The sequence below is a fragment of the Orycteropus afer genome, unplaced genomic scaffold (assembly GCF_000298275.1).
Source record: "Orycteropus afer afer isolate SDZICR_OR568_19922 unplaced genomic scaffold, OryAfe1.0 scaffold00085, whole genome shotgun sequence".
Lineage (NCBI taxonomy): Eukaryota > Metazoa > Chordata > Mammalia > Tubulidentata > Orycteropodidae > Orycteropus > Orycteropus afer.
This window is the reverse complement of record NW_006921672.1, coordinates 8667871-8690757: the sequence shown is the minus strand read 5'-3', so window position 1 is coordinate 8690757 and position 22887 is coordinate 8667871. Positions and strand designations below refer to the sequence as shown.

Sequence of the window (22887 nt, the reverse complement as noted above, 5' to 3'; positions counted from 1 at the left end):
AGTCCCACTCCTGCTGTTGGAAAAGAGATGTCCCTTTCTCATTGCCCAAGGTCAGTTCCTCCCTAGACTGGAAACCTGTTTCCTCTGTGCTCTTTAACTAGGGCCTGCAAAATGAAGAATCACAACTTGCTGGCTGCCAAGGAAGATCTATGAGATTGAGGCCCAACTCACCAAAGTCTCTGTGCTTCTCGGCATGGAGGGAGCCCTGACCACCCTCACAAGCTTCTACTCACTGCCTTATCTTTGTCTACTCTGCTGGGTGTTGACCCCTGCAGTCTTAGGAAGGTGAGGGTGGTAGAGGAAGGAACAGAAAGAGCCTGCTCAGTCAGATGGGCTGTGAACTTCAGAACAAGCCGGTCTTAAAGTCTTTTGTAGCCCCACAGAGCCAGTCCCTTCCATGAGGTACTTCTTTGTCATGTTGGAGCACCCACCACGGGCTGAAGTTTTCTGGAAAGGATTGAAAGGGCCATTGGCCTACAGAACCAGTAAGAAAAGATGAGGTGGGGTCAAGGTTAAGTCAAGGTCAATACCTAGGCCTTATCTTCTTATCTCCCACCAGAGGTTTTTGGGGTTTCTGAATCAGGAATAAATGATGTTCTCTCCCATACATACACACAAAAAAAGCAACTTTTCTCTTGAGGGGATTAGGGGTAGGGGAGGAAATACACCCCTCAGTCTTAGTACCCTGAGGAAACAGGGCAGGGAGTCCCAGAGGATTCAAGTGGCTCCTGGTCCCTTTGCTGCAGAGGAATTGACTAGCTCTAAAAGAATCCCCAGTTTATTTCATCCTGTCTTTTTATTAGATGTTTAGTTCAATTGATTAGTATTTAGTGTTTATGTTCAACTTATCCCTGGCAGGGGGAGGGAACAAAATAAAAAATATCCCTAGAAATAAAGCAGTCCCGTTTCCTTGCCCTTTCTCCAAACCTGACCTTTAAAACAGATCATGCTGTCTGCAAACTCCTTTCCTGTTTCACTGAAAATGTCTACCCCACCCCCTAGAAGTCCTGGCCATGCCAGCCTCCTAAATGATGAAACACAAGATACCTGCCAAGCTTCCCCATAGGGGGAGGTAGGAGTACCACTCTCTACCCTGCCCCAACAATAAGCTAACTCATCACAACAAGGCACCTTTCCCCAAGAGGAAACAGGAGACATGAAAGCTTCTTCCTCATGTGGCTAGCAGGGCTGTTAAGAGGAAGAATGAACGCAGGGTCTCAGACCCTCCTGCCAAGATAAAGAGTCCGGTCACCAAGTCCAGAGACGAGATGCATAGATGGAGGTGAGCTGGAAGGACGCTTGGAGTCTAGGGGTTGGTTGCACTGGAGAAACACGTCAGGAGCTCTCATGCAGGTTTCAGGGGAATGGAAGGGACCATCTGAGAAGAGGAGAAGGTCCATCCTTTTCCTGAAGAACAGGACCAAGCCAGGCTTCACCTGAGAATGGGTGGCAGAGGTGGTGCTCCACGGGCAGCTGGGGGGAAAAAAAAAAAATCCAACACATACACAAAGGTCAATGACCAGACCCTGAATACTGAAATGCCTGAAATGCGAGACAGACCCTTTAAGCTAGTCTTTAAATCTAGGGATTGGGTTTTGTTTTAATAAAATGAAAGTAAGGAGAAGCAAATTTTCACCTGAGAAAATGTACACATTTCACATTCTGTGCAGTTAGGAAAGCACATCCATTACCACTCTTCTCACCTCGGTTTGTTTTGCTGGGATATATTCTCTCAAAATGTTTATATTCTTCTGGAGCAGGAAAGTCTTCTACTGGATGAAAGGAATACTTGGACTCAAAATCATCTGAAAAAGAACAGAATATTCATCTCACCCTTCCCTGTACTCCCACAGACCTCGATCACTATGATTCTCCCCTTACCAGTCTCTGCATTCTGAGGTACTGCCAGGCCTGCCTCACCTAGTAAACCATGGTTCCTAAGAACAGGAACAGTATCACCTTCTGTGTGGCATATGCTCAAAGGCTCTTCAAATTAAGGAATGAATCTTTGGTCTGATTTTTAAATCCAAGGTTCTTAACAGGTTCATGGCCAACAAAGCAAAATCAAATTTTAAAAATCTGGGGGTGAAGCAGAACAGTAACCGGAAGAGGAAAATTACAATCAAAGCCTTGGAATGGGAGACTCAGAAGAGGCATGATGAACCCTCTCAGGAGCCTGATGTGGAGATTGGATCATTGCCAGGTGTAGAAAGCAAAACACATTGAAAGCAAGGAAGTCAGCCACCATCTTTGAGCTGGGCACCACTGTTTCTGACTCTGCTGTTCCAGAATTTGATTGCTATGCAACATGCACATTGCCCTTGTTTTCTAGGAGGGAGATTAAGTTTCTAGCAAGGCACTGATCCATATTTTTCCCATTCCAGTTACTGTTCCAATTCATCCACGTTTTATAAATATGGGTCCATGCTGGTTTTACTTCATCAGCTATGACTGAACCAAGAAGAACTGGTTCTAAGCCTTGCTTTAAACCTTTACACCAAAATTTGGGCACAAAATAGGAAAAAAGTGGAACAAAACTCAAAATCATTTGGAGAAAAAAAATAGTTGGGGACCAGGTTTGCTGGTCTGATAGAGCCTGGTGGAACCACTGAGACTATGGCCCCTAGCTGCCCTTCAGGTCTGAAATTGAACCCACACCTGTGGTTTCCAGCCGAACAAAATACAGGCATACGAGTTGAACATTTACCTCAAGTAGATACACTCTTTGGAGGGAACAATCATGGGAGAAAGAAGGGCTGCTTATGCACAGGGAGACAGCTCAGAGGGCAGGAGTGTACGGAGGGAAGAGGTAACTATGGGGAGGAAGTGGGAGGGAAGCTGTTGCATTGTGGTAAACTGTGGTCAACGACATGAGACAAAGTATATGTGAACTGCTGTATGGAAAGTGAATTTGCTCTGTAACTCTTCACCCAAATCACAATTTAAAAAAAAAAAAAAAATAGGAAAGAAACCCAGCTATTTGCAAAGGAGCAGAAAGACATACAGTCCTGTGTTTTAATAACATGGTCCTCTTACAGTCCATCATCATGGGAAGCCAACTGATCTGAATCCACAAATTGGTAGAAATTAACCTAAAATAGGAATACTTATCTCTCACTAGTGAGAGATCTGAGTAGATAATTCCCTTTTGACGCAGGTTATCCTTGTTTGGCTGTGTGACACAGTTGCCATAGCCACCTCATGGCCCTCACCCCACTTTCTATATCCCTCTAAAAGAAAGCTCAGAATTTCTGAGTGTGGTTCAATCACATTCTAAAAGTTTCTACATTAAGGACATATTTGCAAAGCAAAAACTCCAGACCAATGGATTAGTGAAGTCAGGACAAGAACCAAGTGACTTAAACATCTAGCTACTTACCCAAGAAAGATCGAACAGTGGTAATAGAATCTCTGTGGCCATTTCTCAGGGGTGGTGGTGGAGGAGGAGGTGGCCCAGCTGGTGTCCTTGAGGGCGGAGGTGGGGGCTTTCCTCGGCTCAGGGATTCTGACCCATGCATTCTGTATGGTGGTGGGGGAGGGGGAGCATCTCTGGCACCATTTCGAATCATGGGTGGTGGGGGTGGAGGAGCTGCAATCAAAACCAAAGCAGTTAGGCTTGGATATAGACACAGCAAGGGGTAGAGGGATTTGAGAGACATGGGTAAAAGAGTGCCTTGGTGCTTCACCCAAGAACCAGGTTCTGTGGGCTTCTGGGTGGCATGAAATATCACATTCAATCTCCCCTTCATCTCTGTTCCTTGCACAGGATCACTACTGTTCCAGATGCCTAGGTTCAGAATAAATGTATCACTATTTTCCATTCCCCACAGTCAAGAACCCTACCAATTCTTGATCATTTTTTCCCTGCTTTTGCATTCCTTCCTCCACAATTCTAGTTCAGGTCTTTCTCATACTTAGTCTGGTCTTCTGCAAAAGCCTCCCAAATGTTTACCCTGTTTTCAACCTCTTACCCCTCCATTCTGCACATCACCAACTCACTAATCTCCCTAAAGTACTTGCTCAAACTTTTCCCACAGGATTTGCATTTCCTTCATCATAAAGGCTCAAATCCTGAGTTTCCACCCTAGTCACGTTCACCCAATTGCCCTCCTTCCCATTTCTCACACAGTAACCTACCACCTCAGTCAGTACCTCCTCCTCCTCCTCTGCCTTCCTTAATTCATAGGCTATTAGGTACCCCTATTGGCCTATGCATATCTCCCCAACTCTATTATAATTATTCCTTATAATGTGCTTCTCCCCCAATATTCTGTGTACTCCTTAAAGTCAGAGCAGTATCATTCGTGTTCCCAAATGCAACCAAATGTAGGGCACATGACAGGTAATCAATGTTTGCTCAATAAACTGAATTACATGTGTTTTGCTCTTGTGACTTCCCCCACAATATTCTGAAATGTCATCCCCTCACCTTTATTACCATATTGTACTTATCCTTCAGGGTTCAACTAAAGTCTCATCTTTTCAAGCCTTTCCCAAACCAGTCCACTCTATTCCGGTTCTCTCCTTCTTTGCTTTCCCCCAGCATACAGAGGCTTTGGCACTTAGCTGTACAGACTAAAATGACTGATTCAAAATATATGTAGTAGGAGGCTAACTAATGTTCACCTTGGGAAGTTATATATTCTCCACTGATACTCTTATCACTCAAGAAAAATTGGGGGGACTTCCAGTAAGACAAGCCACAAAGACCCTCCTCAACAAAGAAAAGAGAAACCAATTGACAGAGATACAGAAGATAATCCTGGAGCCCTGAGCTTTGAAAGAAAGTACACTGAAGTGGATGAGGCACCAACTATTGGAAAAACCTGAATGAAAACAGGACCTAAGAATAGGCTCTGTTTTCCAAGGATGGCAGGGACATACAAGAGGCTGACAACAAGAAAAGACATAGGTGGTGAGTGTATAAGTGCTGTCAACTAGTGAATAGAGGAGCACAGCCTGGTACCCTGCTTACGTAGATAACATACAAACAAAACAAAGAAAATTAAAATCATGAGCAAGTCACTCTAACATACAATAACCAATTAAATAGAAACACAAAAACGTCACAATGCCTTGGAGACAACAGAGCATCACAGTACACACAAAGAAGCAAGATAAGGCAGGAGAAACAAGGGACCAGGATACAGACCCAAAGCACATCCCTGTAGAAGACAAAGCATTGGAACTCCTTGAGAAGGAATTCAAAAGAATTTTATTTAGGTATCTTCAACAAAATGAGAGGCAAATCAAGGAAAACACTGACAAAACTGAGGAAAACACAGAGAAAACCCTAGAACAATTCTGAAAGACAAGAAAAAAATGACAAAATAATGAAAAATTAGAAATGACACAAAATCTACAGACAGAAATCCAGAAGATTAATACTAAATTTTCAGAAATAGATAAGACACTGAATGGGCAAAGGAGTAGAACTGAAACAATGGAAGACAGAATTAGTGAAATTGAAGGCAATACCTCAATACTTCTTTGGAAAGGAATCGATCAGAAGAAAGATCAAAACAAAATGAAGAAAGCCTAAGGTTTATGTGGGATACCATCAGAAAGAATAACCTACATGTAATCAGAATTCGGAAGAGACAAATAAAACCACAGAGAAAACTGTCAAAGATTTGTTGGAAGAGAATTTTCCTGTTATGATGAATAATGAGAATATATCCATTCAGAAAGTCCAATGAACCCCAAACAGGATAGACCCCAAAAGAAAATCACCAAGACATATCATCATCAAAATTACCAAAACCAAAGACAAAGGAAGAATCTTAAAAGCAGCACGGCAAAAACAAAAAGTTACCTACAAGGGGCAACCAATAAGACTAAGCTCGAATTTCTCAACAGAAACCATGCAGGCAAGACGACAAAGGGATGGTATATATAAAACCAAAGAGAAAAATTTCCAACCAAGAATTATATTGTTGTTTTTGTTGTTATTTGCCATCGAGTCAACCCCAACTCATAGCGACCCCTCCTTGGGTTTCCGAGGAAGTATAACTACGGAAGTAGGAATGCCCAACCTTCCTTCCGAGGAGTGGCTGGTGGGTTTGAACTGCCAGCCTTCTGGTTAGCAGTCAAGTGCCTTAGGCACTATGCTACCAGAGCTCCCCAAGAATTATATATACCCAGCAAAACTGTCCCTCAAATATGATGGTGAAATCAGGAAATTTCCAGATAAGCGGAAGTTAAGGGAATTTGTTAAAACTAGACCAACCTTACAAGAGATGCTAAAGGAGTCCTTTGGAGAAGCAACAACAGCAAACAACAACTGACCATTAACACACATGATGACATAACCCAGAAACCAACCCAGCTACGGACGTATCCAAAGTAAATAAGCCTCCAAAATTGTAAACAGGGAACCAGAGACATCATTTGATAAATGAGGACAACTACAAACCAAAAGGAGGGAAAAAAAACCTGTGTAGTTACAGAACTTCTAGATGGTAGGGAAGTCAAGACAACTACAATGTATAACGGACTGTTCTAAACTTGGGAAGAAAACTATAAATCACAGGGTAACCTCAAAGAAAAACGATAAACCTTCCCATCAAAATAAAAAGAGGACCAGCACAAATATTTAGCAAATACTAAAACAATAGCAACGAAGGAAGTGATAACACTATTCATAAACAAAACGAGCTCAGCATAGAAAATTTTATGGAACAAAGAAATCGACACTATGAAAAAGCACATAACAAAAATGACAGCAACAAATTCATATTTGCTGAAATTAATGCTATCTAGCACTAAAGAATAATGAAGAGTCTGTAAAACACTGCATAATATGGATGAACTTGGAGAACATTTGTGGTGTAGAAAATTACTTGATATGGCTTTTCTAGCCATGAGTCTTTGTAAAGTCCATGGTGGAATTTGCTGTGAATAGCTGAGGAGCTCCTGATTGTAAAAGTTATCCACCTGGGGTATTTCTGTTGGAAGTGGCACAAAGCAATGTTATAGGAAGTTTGCTCTCTCTCAGGTACTTAGAATTCTGATGTTATGATTGGTTAGTTTGGCCACTCTGCCAGGCTCAAAATGAGGCCTCCTAGAGGCAGAAGAGGTCTCTGACTGCTGGCTGAGGATGTGCTGCTAAGAGAAACGCACTCCTGAGAGAAACATGCTCCTGAGAGACACGTGCTCCTGAGAGACACACACTTCTGGGAAAGAGATGCAAGAGACACACATTGCTGAGAGAGACACCAACAGACATGCACTGCTGGGAGAGAGACTGTGAGAGAAAGTTGGCTGAGAGACAGCGGGCTGAGAGAGACTGAGCGTTGTTTCTGAACTTTAATTGTAGCCTGGTGCTTCCCTATCAAACCCCATAATCTGTGAGCTCTGTGTGTCCACTGCAGCGAATTATTGAACCCAGCAGAAAGGTGGTGGTGGGTGCTGTGGGAGGAATGGCTGGTGTCAGGGTTGATGAAAGGGCTGGAGGGAGGCAGCATGTCTGGCCTCCCAGGAATAGGCCTTGGCCTATTTACATTGACTTTGTCTTCCTCTTATGGGGTTAGAGGAGGTCAGAACATGCAGCCTCCTTGCCTCTTTAGCAACATTATACTAAGTGAAATAAGTCAATCACAGAAGGACAAATATAGTATTAATTCGTTGCTGTGGAGGGTCAAGGAAAGGTTTATATATGGAGGGAAACTTTCTTTGTTGGTTGCCAAGAGTGGGAGGGGAGGGGAGGGGAGGGAACTCTGCAAAAAAAAAAAAAAGCATTGACTTATGTCACTTTAGTTTTGTGTATTTCACTGTACATAAATTATATTTCAATAAAATGCATTGAAAAAAAAAGAAAAATTGGGAACCATTCTTTTGGAATTACAAGATAGATGCATAAATATCAATACCTGATAGTCACATCTCATTTAATTGAGGTTGCGCCCCCACCCCACCCTGCCCCCAAATATATTCATAGTAAGTCTGACTCTGTTTTTTGCCCATTTACAAAAATCAAATCCACCCTTAAAAGATAAAAATTTGCCACTAAGTAGAAGGTAATGTCACAAGCAAGTGTGAAGACATGGAAACATGAATGGATTAAGTATAAAGCCTCTCAATAGCCACATCAATGGAAGAGGTTCTGACGTAGTTAAATTGTTTGACTCCTGTGCTTTGCATTAACTAATAATACCAGCTACCATTTACTGGGTATCCACTATGTTCTAAGGAGCTCTGGTGTCGTCATGCCTAAGGCATTTGACTGGAAGGCTGGCGGTTCAAACCCACCAGCTACTCCTCGGAAGGAAGGTTGGGGGATCTACTTCCATAGTGATAGTGATACTGCCTTGGAAACCCAAGGAGGCGTCGCTGTGAGTCAGATCCAACTCCACAGCAGTGAGTTTGGTTCTACGTTTTAGGCACTGTCCTGGGTACTTTACATTCATTAAATATTAAAAAGATTCTTAACACCACCCTGGAAGGTATGTGGTATCATTCTAGTTCACAAATGAGGAAATTGGGGCTCAGATTATTTGACTCAGGTCACAGACCCAGCACACTGCTGTTCTCTCCATTACTCCCACCACACTGCTTTTCAAAACTACCTCAAGTATTATGCATCTTAGCTCCCTGTGGTGTAGTAAATTACTTAGTGTGGCTTTTCTACCCATGAGTCTTTGTAAATTCCAAGGTGGGATTTTCTGTGAGCAACTGAGGAGCTCCTGATTGCTGAAGCTATCCACCTGGGTTATTTCTGTTGGGTGTGGCACAATACAATGTTCTGGGAGGTTCCCACTCTCTCTCATGTGCTTAGAGTTCTGATGCTGTGATTGGCTAGTTTGACCACCCTTCAGGGCTCAAAAGGCAGCCTCCTGGAGGCAAAGTTCTCTCTGACTGCTGGTTGAGGAAGATGTCCTGCTGAAAGAGACACACGCCCCTGAAAGAGACACATGTTGCTGGGAAAGAGACGCAAGAGACACACATTGCTGAGTGAGACACCAAGGGACCAGCACTGCTGGGAAAGAGACTGTGAGAGACTGTTGGCTGAGGGATGGTGGGATGGGAGAGAGACTGAGCATTTTTCCTGAACTTGAATTGTAGCCTGTGGTGCTTCCCTAATAAACCCTGTAATATGTGAGTTCTGTGTGGCCACTGCAGTGAATTATCGAACCCAGGAGAGAGGTGGTGGGTGCTTTGGGAGGAACGGTTGGTGAAAGGGCTGGAGGGAGGCAGCATGTCTGGCCTTGCAGTAATAGGCCTTGGGTTACTGCTAGTAACCCTGTCTTCCTCTTGTGGGATTACAGGAGATCAGAACATGTGGCCTCCTTGCCGTTTTTGCACTCCCCAACTTAATTCACAACCTGTGAGTTACAAGTGTGTCTTTTGGTGCCTAGGTGGTGTTGAATACCCTTAAATAGTATATGGAGAGACTACTCAGCATTATAGCCGAGTTTTAGTAATAAAAAATGTATTTTATTCCTCCTGAATTACTACTAGATTTTCATACAGTGACCATAGTTAAGTATGTAACATAGTAATGGGATGATGTACATCCACAGGGAGAAAGTCCAGCAAAGCAGATCTAACAAATGTTAGTTTTCACTTGCCCTAAGACAGACTCAAAATGTCAACTCTTCCTCACTCTTTTAAAGATTTGTTTAAGTATGAACAGGGTCCATCAGGGGCAATTATTAAAATCTTAACATCTCTCAGCAGATCTCTGACTCTTGTTTTCATTCCAAATCTGCCCAAACCAAAACTCCTTCAGTTCACCCTCAAAATATTTCCCTAAAACCCAGGTTTCTCGGGGCCTTGAGTGTTTCTATCTATTCCTAGGGCAAGGCCAAGGACAGGAAGGCAGACAGTGTTAGTTAGCTAGGTTCAAAAAGACACTAGGGACTGGACAGGTAGCAGGGATGAAAGCTAACCTGGGCTGGCAAAACAGAACAGGACCAAGAGTAACCTGTTCAGTTCCTTATCTCAGGGAGGGTCAACCCAACCTGGTTCTGCTATCTCCAGTGCCTTTTTTAGCCCTTTATCAGATTCAAGGGAGATATGGTGGCAGAGTGGTAAGGCATTTGCCTGCTAATCTGAAAGTCAGCAGTTCTAACCCACCAACCACTCTATGGGACAAAGATGAGGCAGTCTGCTTCCATAAAGATTTACAGCTTTGGAAACTCTATGGGGCAGTTCTACAATGTCCTACAAAAGGGGTCGCTATGAGTTCAAACCCACCAACCACTCCTCAGAAGGTTGGGCAATCTACTTCTGTAGTGATACCGCATTGGAAACCCAAGGAGGGGTTGCTATGAGTCGGATCCGACCTGATAGCAGTGCATCTGGGTTTTATGAGTCAGAATCAACTTGATGGAAGTGAGTGAGTGTCGATTCAGTTTTATTACTGTTTCAAGTGACAGAACTTGAATCCAAGGAACCTAAGAAACAACCAGTTTAGAAAAGAAGCCCTGAGGTGGGAGATAACCTTTTTGAATCCAAGATAACCCTGATTTTGAGGAAAATATGATGGCATCAAGTCTTCCAAAAAGAAAAAAAAATCCTTTTAAAATGGGTAGTTTTTCACTCTGCAAAGGAACAATTCAGGAAACAAACTCTACATACAATACGTGGTGTTTTTTTTCATGTATTTTTTAAATTTAACCGGCACAACATTTTGAGATAGTTATTTGTATCCTCATTTTACAGATATGAAACTGAAACCATCAGAGTGAAAACTTAAATTTTCAGAACCTGGAATTGTAGTACCAGTAAACCAGTTGCTGTGGAGTCAATTTAAACTCCAATACACAGGTTTTTTGATCTCTGAGAAGGCTGAGAAGGCAGATAACTCCACGCCCTTTCAAATGTAAATAACTCATATAGAAGCAGTAGTACATTGTTACATAACATTGTCATGCTATGAGTCAATAACAGAGATAAGTCCATGAACTACCCTTTGCAAAAAACCACTAACATTTACCAGCACATCACAGTTTAAAAAACATTTTCATATCTATTTTTAATTTTATAACCACCTCTGAAAGTTCTACAGTTGGAGAAACAAACTCAGAGAACCAAAGTGATCTGCCCAAGATCATTCAACATACACCAGCCAATACTCAGAAGACATCCTACTGAAACACCTCACTTTTTCCCAGTATATGACCCTTTAAACATCACTTCTCTAGTTACTTATACAGACAGCAAGCACACTGAGGCCCCTGGCAGGTTTCAAAGTTGATGATGGTTAACGGAAAGAAAAACAAGGCTCATAACTTCAAAATTTTCTAAAGAAATGATAGAGAAAGGACCGAGAAGTCTGTAAGAAGTCTGCAGACATTTAAAGATGCTCAGCTCAGCCCACAGAAATCTCTTTTTTCTCTACATTTATTCCTGGATGGGGTAGGAAAAGACATGAGCTCTGCTCAGATAATGGGTCTTTTAAAAAATCCTTATGTTAAAGGGTCGAATATAGTTGCATAGGCAGCAAAGTTGGAATAATTTACTATCTGCCCTTTATAGGTACGTAATGTCATTCAAATGTGTTCCCTGTGCATTCAATTCTCTTCAACTGTTTCTTTTCCCTGTGTGGAATAAATGTGTTTGTTTTCATGTGAAAAATGCCACCCTCATTCAAAACAGTCTTTATAAAATCATGTGAAAAGCATGGGATGGGATGTTCTCAGCTGTTTCAACAATAAATTATAATTTTGTAAAAAATTTCTACATTAAAAGAAAAAAAAATTAAAAACTGAACTTTGTAGAACTAAGGGCCACTATAGAACTACAAAGAAGCCCTGGTGGTACAGTGGTTAAAGAGCTTGGCTAACTGAAAGGTCAGTGGTTCAAACTCACCAGCTGTTCTGCAGGAAAAAGATGTGGCAGTCTGTTTCTATAAAGGTTACAGCCTTGGAAACCCTATGGAGCAGTTCTACTCTGTCCTGTATTATTGCTATGAGTTGTAATCAACAGCATTGTGTTCTTTTTTTTTTTAAGAATTATAGCCTTAGGTCTAGAGCTAGGGAGATGGATAAGGAATGTATCAGGCTACTGTTTGCTTGACTACCCTGTATCAGACTGCCAGCTCCTAGAGTACAAATCTGTTAAGTACCTGTGGTGGTTATGTTTGTGTGTCAATTTGGCTGGGCCTGCTTGAGTGGCTGGGCAGCTGAATGGAGTTATTCCCCATGGTGAGACTGGTAATTAACTCCATGGGGGAATCTACTGGAGCAACTGAGTAGCTGCTGTGGGTATGTGGTCTGCTTCCCATATATAAGAAATAGCTTTTTGGGAATAGTCTCTAGCTTATGGCATGCTTGAACCCCGCAGGTAGCCTTGTCATCGCTCAGTAGCCTGCCATGCTCTGCCAACCTTGGGACTTTCAATAGACTTGAATGAATGGCCAGCCGTGTGGTTTGGTAATATTGGGACTGTGCCCTTTTACTTGTCAGCCTTGGGCTCGTCAGTCTCAGCAGCCAGCAGCTATCTGACTGAAGAAAAACCTTCAGCTTCAGTGGGCCGGGAGCAAGAGGCAGAGCTGAATCCCAAGGTTGAGGGGCTTTCACCTAACCCCTAGAGCCTGGCACTTGAAACTCAGACTTAAAGCCTCCAAACTCTAAGAGAATAAATTCCTGTTTGTTCAAGCCATCCCATCTGTTGTATATTCTTGTCAGAGTGGCACGAGGTAACCAAAACAGTACATATCCAAGTAGCCTAGGTTAAAGGGCATTTATGGCTTCTAGATGACATGATCTCTTCACCACTGCTCTACACTTGCAGGGGCTGATTATTCAAAAGTTCCAAAGCCATTAATGGAGAGTGTGACTCAAAGACCAAAGACATAAGAGTTGTTGTTTTTATGTGCTGTCGAGTCAGGCCTGACTCATAGCGACCCCTCCTTGGGTTTCCGAGGCAGTATCACTATGGAAGTAGATTGCCCCATCTTCCTTCCGAGGAGTGGCTGGTGGGTTTGAACAGCCAGCCTTCTGGTTAGCAGTCAAGTGCCTTAGGCACTATGCTACCAGAGCTCCCAAGACATAAGAGTAAGGGAGCCAAAACTCCTGGGTCTAAGCAAGCATCAAAGGAGCTCTGGTGGCATGGTGCCTAAGGCATTTCACTGCTAACCAGAAGGTTGGCATTCAAACCCACCAGACACTCCATGCAAGAAAGACTGGGCAATCTATTTCCACAGAGATCTACCACCTTAGAAACCCAAAGGGGATCGCCATGAGTTGGAATTGACTGGATGGCAATGGGTAAGAAGGCCCCAGAGAGCAGTAATGGTCTCTTTCACTCTCTAATTTTAGTCAAGCTATTTTTAGAAAGATTACACAATTTTTTTTACCTTTTCTAGGGTTCCTTGGAAGAAGTTCACATCCTTCACTCCATCTTTAACCTGTGTAGGTTCCAGGACCTGTCATTACAATCACTCCCTTGCAAACACCCTTCACTCCCTTCCCCCCACCCCTTGGTCCCACATGCCTAAAATATGCTAACCCTAGTTAAATATAACTCTGCATCTACAAAGACACAGCTGAACACATACCATGTTGGTTAATCTCACTGTAGACATGTGGCCCCTAATCTCAAGCAGGTTTTTAGCACTGCTGGCAACCTGCCACATTTCCCTAGCACATCTACTCATCTCCTCTCCCTCTTCCAGATGACCATTTCACAACTCTCTTCTCAGATCTCCCCACCTCACCTCATTCTCGGCTGATGGCCTTGCGTTCTATTTCACTGACAGAAAAGAAGCAAATTAGAAGATGCTTTCCACAAGTCACTACCACTGCACCCACCAACACACTAGCTTCTATGCCTCTACATTGTCTTCCCTCCTGTTACCATGGGAGAACTATCTGTGTTCCTGTCTTAGGCCAATTCCTTACCTATGGATCAGATCCCATCTCCTCTTCCCTGCTCAAGGACATTACTCAATTAATTTGTTTCTTCTTCTCTCCTGAATTTTCTTCCTCTCCACTAGATTACTCCATCAGCACACAGAGGTGGGGGTAGGGAGGCAGGTGGAGGCAGGAGACCCTTAATCCCACACATCCTCGCCTAGAACAACTCCATGTATCTATCTCCCTTTGGAGTAAAACAAGAGATTTCTACATAGTTATTTTCAATTCTCCTCCTATCCCAGCTTGAACCCACTCCAACTGGGCTTTCACCTTCACCATCCACCACTTCACTGAAATTACTCAAAAAGGTCCTGTCTTACTTGGGGATCCCAAAAATGACTCCCATGTTGCTAAGATCAATGTCAATTCCCAACTTTCAACTTCCATGACCTTGGAGCACTGGACATAGGTGATCACTCCATCTTCCCTAAAAACCTTTCTTCACTACCTTCCAAGGACACTCTTGGTTTTCCTCCTCTGTCCTCCCTGGAGGCTCCTTCTCAGTTTCCTCAGCTAGGTGCTTCTCAATCTCTCTTACCTCTAACGCAGACATTCACAGACTTCAGGCTTCTTCTCTGCCCAGTCACTGCCCAGGTGATCTCATTCAGCACATGGTAGCTTTCAACACCACTCAAATTTATCTCTCCAGACCAGCACTTTCCCCTGAACTTCAGAGTTCAGTAGCCAACTGCCAATTCATTATCTCTTCTTAAACGTCTCAAACTAACTCATCTATCTTCCTCCAAATCTACTGTAGTCTTACCCATCTGCCTGGTTTACTGCAGAAACCTCTCAAGTTTCCTTTGGCCACACTTGTCCTCCTATAGTCTGTTTTCATACAGGAGATAGTGACATTTTTACAAGGTAAATCTAATGACACTCCTCCTCTCAGAACTCCCCAGTGGCTTCCCATCTCATCTAGAATAAAAGCCAAAGTCTTTACAAAGTCCTGCAAGGTTCTCCCACGGAGGCCCCCTATGGCTGCCACTCTGCCTTTACTCATTCTACTCCTGCCACAATGGCCTGCATACTGTCCCTAGAATATGTCAAGAATATGCCTGCCCCAGTGCCTTCGCATCTTCTGTTCCCAACGTTCGATAGTAACTATTTGCTCAGATAGCCGCTTAGTTCACTCTATCACTTTCTTCTGGTCTCCACTAATCTGTCACCTTATCAGTAAGGCCTTCCCTAACCCTAAACCCAAGCTCAATTTAAAATATCACTGCCTCCCCACCTCAGGAAATCCTATTTCTTTCTCTGTACTGTTTTTCTCTAAAGCATACTACATACACTATGGATTTATATATTTTACTAGTTTGCTTGTCCAGAAAAACAGGAATTTGTCTTTTTTATTTATTGGTATTTCCCTAACACCTATAACAGAACTTGACATATAAGACACTCGATAAACCTGATGAGCAAAGTAATGACTTCTTATTCTTTTCCATCACTGAAAAGGAACTTTGAGAAAAGAGTGAGGGAAAAGATAAACTCAACTTTCAGTATAATAAGGGGAAAAAGTGCTTCTAGGCACTTACCTGCTCCTCGACTGGGAGGGTCTCGGGCTGGGGGAGGTGGCCTATTACTCTGTAGAGAGGGGGAGGCTGAGGTGGGTGGAGGAGGTGCCAGGCCTCTGACAGGCCCCGGAGTCTTCCTATGCAAAGAATTGTGTCTCTGTGGCAACTCAGGAGCTGACTCATTAGTGGGACTGGAGGGTCCATTAGGGACCCCAGGAGGCTGGCGGTAAGGCGGTGGTGGAGGAGCCAGAGACTGGCCACTTGGTCCTGTTCTGATAGTCACAGGGGAAGGAGGTGGCTTGACTGGGGGTGGAGCAGGAGGTCCATCTCGACCAGGGTGAAGCCTTTGTCCAGGTGTTGGTGGCAAAGGTTTCTCTCTGTTGTAGGCTGGGGTTTTGCTGCTGTGCAGAGGCAGAGGTGTGGGGGGTGCGTTGGCACGCCGCCCTGGGGGTGGCGGAGGAGGGGCAGAGGAGCTGTGCTTCATGCCGGTACTGCTGGTGGTATTAGGCCGAGAGAGGTCCGGTAAAGAGGGTCTCTGCGTCCTGGGCAGTTCTGGGAGCGAGGCTCGGCTGCTGTCCGTATCATCTTGAGGGCGGCTGCTGGCTGTAGACACTGGAGGCCTTGGGGCAGCAGCTCGAGAACTGGGGATTTGTAGGGCTGGCTTACCAGCTAGGTTCTCTAGAAATACACCAGACAGAACAGGGTCAACAGAGCTAGGTTAGCACTGGTTAGTATGTCTACTTCACCCATCCTTCTTAGTACAGACTACATGGTAGCAAGGAAAGCTCTTGTATAGTTCTGGGTTTTAATCCAGTGTCAGGGTCAGGGCTCATTGACAAATATTACTTACATATGTTAAATACATTTTTATTTAATTCCTCAGCTTTTGCGTTATTCTACAATTCTTCCTCTGCTCCCATTCCTCTTTCCCACCTCTACCCTGCTCCTCAATGCCAGATGGCCCCCCTGGAACCAATCAGAAATTAAGACACTTGCTTAGGGGACACTGAGCTTCGGTTAAGGGTGATGGAAAAATTTGCAAATAGTAGTGGTGACAGCTGAACAACATGATGAACGTAATTAATGTCTCTGAATTGTATATGTAAAATATGTTAACATGGCAAATGTTTTGTTACACATGTATTTACCACAATAAAAACAAAAAGGACAAAAATATATATTGCTTGGGGAAAAAAAATATAATGCACTTGGAATTATTTAAGAAAGTGCTCTGGTACCTGAAATGTCCTTGGCTCCCACAGGTCTGAGCTTCGGCACTCCTCCTTGGAAGAGACCTCCCTTGGGCTGCAGGGCAGCTGCTCCAGAGCCATAACCACCACTGCTTCCTTTGGGCTCTGGAAAGCATATCATTAGGGTTTTCATTTCATATGCTCTGAACTGGTCACTGAATCAATCCTGAAGGGAAGCCCCTTCTCTATCTGTGCTTTAACGTGCAAACAAACCAATCTTATTTGCACTTTCCCGTTAGAAAAAGCTAGGCCTCTCTTTCCACAGCTTCATGTGGAGATGAAACTTAGCTAGAGGAAAGAGAAAGAACAAAAGGAATAAAGAGCCTTAATTAGGGCATAGGGATAACTGGAATAAACAAATGTTCATTCAGTAGAGCTCTCTGGGCTTCCTTCCCAAGTCCTAGATGTTAAGTGGCTAATGGCTCAAAGACCCAGGTGTGAGCAAACCCTACAGAGGCCTACAGGAATAGAGACTTATAGCAATTATAAAACCACCCTTCGCTTCAGCTGAGAGATTTCCAGGAATGTGGGGTCTCCTTAGAAAACAGTCAAGGATGTGCCCCTAACAAGCACTAATTACAATAGGAGATGAGAGTCTTAACCTTGAGAATGCTTCCCAAAGATCGAGAAGAAACTTCTAAGATATTTAAATGAGCAAATGGAAAGAGAGCCAAAGGATACCCCGGGACAAAACTCTCCCACTCGGTATTTAACAATGACAGACCAGCCAAGTCTCCAAGTCAATCCTGGGATCCTGGTGGTTCAAGACTAGAAAATGAAGCTTAGACTCACTCTCAAGGATAGGAGCACTCCGATCATTAATGTTGGTCACTTTCTTCAGCTTGGTCCCTTTGCAAATGTCCTGTAAGAGGGCACCTCGACCCCGCTGCTCATCTCTGTTCAGCTTGGGCTGTACTGTGCTTGCCTGGAGGAATAGGAAAATGTAAGTTCACCCTAAATAGTCCTCTTCCATCAAAAACTCGGGATAAACTACTTCAGTTAAATTAGGTTCCATGAGAAGAATGACGTATTCTCCCCCAGCATTCTGCCTGTCTAATCCAATCAAATATACATTTGAAACAATTATCATTCTTCTTAGTTTTTTTCCTCCTGTTCCGCCTTCTGTGAAGAGTGTGGGTCTCCCTCCTATGCAGACACTTATGCCAGAGGGCCTATGCTAACTCTTATTGAGTACCTACATGTTAGTCATAATGTTAGATGCTTCATACGTATCATCATCATTGAGGCAAACAGTTATTGAGCCCCTACGATGTCTCAATATTGTGCTAAGCACATGACTTGCATATCCTCATTTAAATCAAGTCCCTAAACCACAGTCATTCAAATCTCCTTCCTCTTTTTCACCCACCAAACTCTTTAAGTTTACTTTCTAAATATCTCTTAAATTCATCCTCCACTCTTCATCCTCATTGCGCTAGTCCAGACCCTCAATTTTTATCTGCAACACCCAATCCACTGTCCATACTGTTGAGCGATCTTTCTAATACAAATGCAATCAAGTCACTCTTGCTGCTGCTGAAAATACTTCAAACACCTTCCCATCATCACCAGGAACAAAAATCCAAACCCTCAGACACATTTTCAGCTTTCTCTCTCACCATATCCCCTCAAGCAATAAGCTAAGCCCTGGTCTGCTTTCTCACAAATCAGGACCCTACCACATTCTGCATCCTGGACTTCAAGAGCCCTTCATCCCTCTATTCTTTATGGTTAAACTCTACTCATCCTTTAAAAGACTCGGCTCAAATCCGCAAAGACAATGTTCTATATCCTACTTTGGTGACTAGCAACTTAAAAGCTTGTTAAACAGTCATATAAGGCACAACTAGAAGAGTGAAGAAAATCAAAGACAGAAGGAAACCATTAGTCCAAAGGATTCAAGGACCACATGAACCCCAGGCTCCACAACTCTGAGACCAGAAGAACTACATGATGCACACCTACCACTGCTGACTGCTCTGAAAGGGATCACAGTAGGTACCAGGTAGAGTAGGAGAAGTATGTGGAACAAAACAAAACTCAGAATCATAATGAAAACCAGGCCTACTGATCTCATAGAGACTGGTGGAGCCCTGAGATTACAGCCCTTAGATACCCTTCAAGTTGGGAACTGAACTCCTGTGGCTCAACTTTCGGCCAAACAATAGATAGGCCTGTAAGGTGAACAACAATACTAGAGAAGTATGCACTCCTTAGAACAATCAACCATACAAGATCAAAACAGCAGCATTTTCCCAGAGATAAAGCTCAGAAGGCAGGAAGGAATAGGAAAGAAGGACAAAGGGAAATAGTAGAAAGGGAGGAAGTGTGAAGAATGCTGTTACATTGTGGAGATTGCAATGAATGTCACAAAACACAATATATATGAACAGCTGAATGGAAAACCAATTTGCTCTGTAAGCTTTGACCGAAATCACAATAAAATAAAATCTAAAAATTGTCATAAAAAAAAAAAAAAATGGACTCAGCTCAACTATCACCTTCCCCCTAGAAGCCTTCTTTGACTGCCTCCTCCCTCTAACCACTAAGCCAGGTATCCTTATTTGTGGCCCCATTGATCTGCAGCATAGCACTGAACTGGCCTACTGACTTGTCTGTCTCACTCATGCTGGGAGCCCTTGGAGGCAAAGACTGTGTGTCATCTCTGGATAATGGGATTACAAATGATTTTTATTTGCTTCTTTTTGCTTATCTGTGTATTTATTCCCTTTTTCCTTTTAGTTATATAAATATTTTCTTGTTGTAAAAGAGTGAAGTAACACACAAGTATAGGAGCTCTGGTAGCATAGTGTCTAAGGCACTTTACTGCTAACCAGAAGACTGGAGATTCAAACCCACCAGCCACTCCTCAGAAGGAAGGTTGGGCAATCCTACTTCTGCAGTGATACTGCCTCAGAAACCCAAGGAGGGGTCGCTATGAGTCGGGGCCGACTCGACGGCACATAACAACAACAACAACAACACAAGTATAGAATAAAATCATCTGGATTTTCTAAACTGTGTACCGGAGTCTCTGACACACAGTAATGAGTTTCTTTATGTGCCTTTTGCCTAAGTTCTTTAGAAAAACAGCTCCTGAACCCTAAAGAGTTATTTTTGCCCTAGTTTTCTACCCCAGAAGGTTTGTTATTTTTGTCCAGGTTGATAGATATTTCCTAAGTAAACTATAAACAACTTGTAATTTGATACTTTTTATCTGGTCCTAGGCTGCAGCCTGCCCTGTGATTGGTATGCACCTTGCAAGGATTGCACAATTGACTAAGCAAGTGAAGTGACTATAGACTATGCAAGTGAAGTTACTACAAGCCTACTATACATATGGAGTGTAGCCTACTATGCAAATGAACTATCTGTGGCCTACCAAGAGGGGATGGTCAATTCAGTTGTGGCTCTGGCCGAGGCCCATTCCTTAAATTTGACAAGGAGCGCATATATATATGCAGCCAACCCCAGAGGTTTCTCAGACAGGGATCATGAAGAACAGAAAAGAGAAAAGACGAGAGAGAAGAGAGAAGACCCAAGGAACCTAAAAGAGCAGTAACACAGGTCAAGGGCTTTAACACTGAAGACAGCAAAAGGCCTAGAAGGAGCCCAGCAGCAGAGAAGGTGATGACAGGCTTAGAAGGGGCCGTGCAGCAGAATTCAGTGGTGACAGAAGGCAGGGCCAAGAGAAATCTGTCCTGAGGTGGCTGAGAGGAGGTCTGTCCTGAGGGGGCCAAGAGGAACTTGTTAACAAGGGCCGAGAGGAGGCCTGCATGATCAAGAGAAACTGACAGAGCTATCTTGCACTGAGAAGCTCTGGTGGTGTAGTGTCTAAGGCACTTGACTGCTAACCAGAAGGCTGGCGGTTCAAACCCACCAGCCATTCCTTGAAAGGAAGATGGGGCAATCTACTTCCATAGTGATACTACCTCAGAAACCCAAGGAGGGGTCGCTATGAGTCAGATGTGACTCCACAGCAGTGAGTCATCTTTCACTGAAAGTGACTTTGCCTACATACATCCTGATCCCAAGCTGTAGCCTATTGATCCTGATCCCAAGTTTTACCATTACTTTCTTAGTAAACCATTTAACTATAATTATGACCTGTGAGTTATTTATCATTACAACGAATTATTGTACCCAGAAGAAAAGTAGAGAGTGCCGTGGTAGGGATGGCTGGTGTCAGGAAAAAAAGTTGGAGAGTGGACGTTTGCCTGACCTCCACATCATGGGAATCAGCTTTGGACTGATCTTAGTCATTAACCCTCCTGAAGTTAGACAGTTCCTTATGCTATTACTCCAACCATTTTACAGTCCCCAGTAAAAGGCTACTGAGTGAATGATTAAGACAGCATGATACAGGGCAATAATCCACTTAGAAATTCAAGGAGATACTCTGGGTCCTCGAATCCCACTATAACCAAAGAAGCTCTACTTTCACCTATGCCATTTGTTGGGCTTCCACATAAAATTTTATCTAAAAAAGGGGCTGAATGCTTAAACAAAATGTAAGTAAACTAGAGATTATGGAAAAAAACAATGGACCAGAAATTGGCAGACCTGAACTCTAGGCCCAGCTCTTAAACAAATTAGCAAGTCACGTTTCTTCTTTAGGGCATAATTTCTTATTTGTTAAGCACACACACACACACACACACAAACACACACAACTTCCCTGGGCTATGGGTTTTCTAAAGCTTCTTTTATTTCTAAAATTTTACAAAAATTAGGTAAAACACACCAGGTCCTTCTTCCTCATGTAACACCAGGTATCACAACCCAGACAGGGTTCAGAAACCACACTGCTTTTTCCCTCTCATTATGAAACTTTTAAGAATTCTTACTAATATATTCCACAAACTCTTTCTTTCTTGAAGGGGTTGTCAGATTTGATGGACCTGACTTTAAAATGAACTGATTTGGAGAAGAGGAGGAGAAGATGAAATGGTTGCAAGAAACAACCACCAGGAAGCCCCCTTCTTTTTCTCAAGAATGCCAGAGAAATGACACGCTGACCTTTACTGAACAAATATTTTAGAGAGAAACACTAATACCTACTCAGATGCCACCTGTCAAAATCTACATTTACACTGAATTAGGACAGGCAAATAAGACAAGCCATTATGGTCCTAATGAGACATCTCTGGAATCAGAACGTTGATGATGAGAGATTTTATCTGTTTAGTCTCCATCTTCCTATACCATGTGTCTCTGAAGACACTGGATCTTATACTAGGAACCCCTACATATCCATTAACACTAGGACCAAAATCCTGGGATGTCAAAAAGTGAAGATGAAAGAGCAGGCTCAGAAAAAGAATGCTACGGGCCAGAAAAAAATCTAGAATTTTTAACAAAGGGGCTAAAAAACCCCCCAACAAACCCATATGAGGGTCATTATCTATTTATTCAAAGGTTTTAAGACAGCAGGGCAGAAGGACTGCCTACCTGATTAAAAGTGGGAGGTGGAGGAGGACCAGGTGGGGGTGGAGGGGGAGGAGGAATTGGCATCCTTGCCCTGCTCCCAGTTGGCACTGCTCTCTCTCCGTTTCAATTTGCAGCTTTAGGTCACTCATATACCTGCAAATGAAACAGAAATTCATTAAGAACAACCTTAACATTAGAGACACTGAGCACCCAGGAGAACTAGGGGACTGGGTATGACACCAGAGAAAGACTAAGCACCTCATCTCCCAGGTCCATTGTGATCCAGGGCTTGGCAAATTTTTTCTATGAAAGGCCAGATAATAAGTATATTAGGCTTTGCAGGCCACACACGGTCTTTTATAACCCTTTAAAAGTGTAACAACCATTCTTAGTTTATGGACCACAGATTACTGACATCTGGTATAGTCACACTCCTGGAATCTGATCAGAGCAAAAATACCATTTGAGAATCAGCCACTAATCAGGGCTCTAAACATTTAACACTCAAAAACTATACAGCTGTTTCTCTAGTATAGTCTGTAAGTAATCTTCATTTTACCCTCAAATGATCATCTCCCCCTACAACCTGTCCTGATGAAACCCCATTTCCTGACCCTCCAAACAATGGAAGCCAAATTAACTGGCCATCATGAGTACAATTTACTCACACATGACAAGTTTAAGAAAAAAATTAAACTTCACAAATGAAGAAACCAAAGACACATAGAAACAAGTAGTCTAAGGGATTAGTGGACCATGCAAAACTCAGCCTATATGACCATGAGAACAGAAGAACCAGATGGTGCCTGGCTACCACTGTCAACCACT

At 43.1% G+C, this 22887-nt stretch overlaps 1 protein-coding gene across 1 annotated transcript; it reads right to left on the bottom strand.

Moving 5' to 3' along the window:
- Nucleotides 1–1432: 1432 nt before the first annotated feature.
- WIPF2 (WAS/WASL interacting protein family member 2) lies at nt 1433–22143 on the bottom strand. The gene is made up of 7 exons (XM_007942068.2): nt 22081–22143; nt 17422–17554; nt 16618–16734; nt 15401–16057; nt 3380–3589; nt 1704–1805; nt 1433–1473 (listed from the first exon to the last, which is right to left on the bottom strand). The coding sequence occupies exons 1-7, from the start codon at nt 22141–22143 to the stop codon at nt 1433–1435; spliced, it is 1323 nt and encodes a 440-aa protein (XP_007940259.1).
- Nucleotides 22144–22887: the final 744 nt, after the last annotated feature.

What these genes read in the sequence shown, in the direction of transcription:
- WIPF2 (XM_007942068.2), bottom strand. Translation starts at nt 22,143, where the DNA reads ATGCCAATTCCTCCTCCCCCTCCACCCCCACCTGGTCCTCCTCCACCT. An exon ending in CACCTCCCACTTTTAATCAG is followed by an intron (nt 17,555 to 22,080) that starts GTAGGCAGTCCT and finishes CTATTCCTCCAG; the next exon opens with GCAAGCACAGTACAGCCCAA. An exon ending in CCCTCCCAGTCGAGGAGCAG is followed by an intron (nt 3,590 to 15,400) that starts GTAAGTGCCTAG and finishes TTTTGATTGCAG; the next exon opens with CTCCTCCACCCCCACCACCC.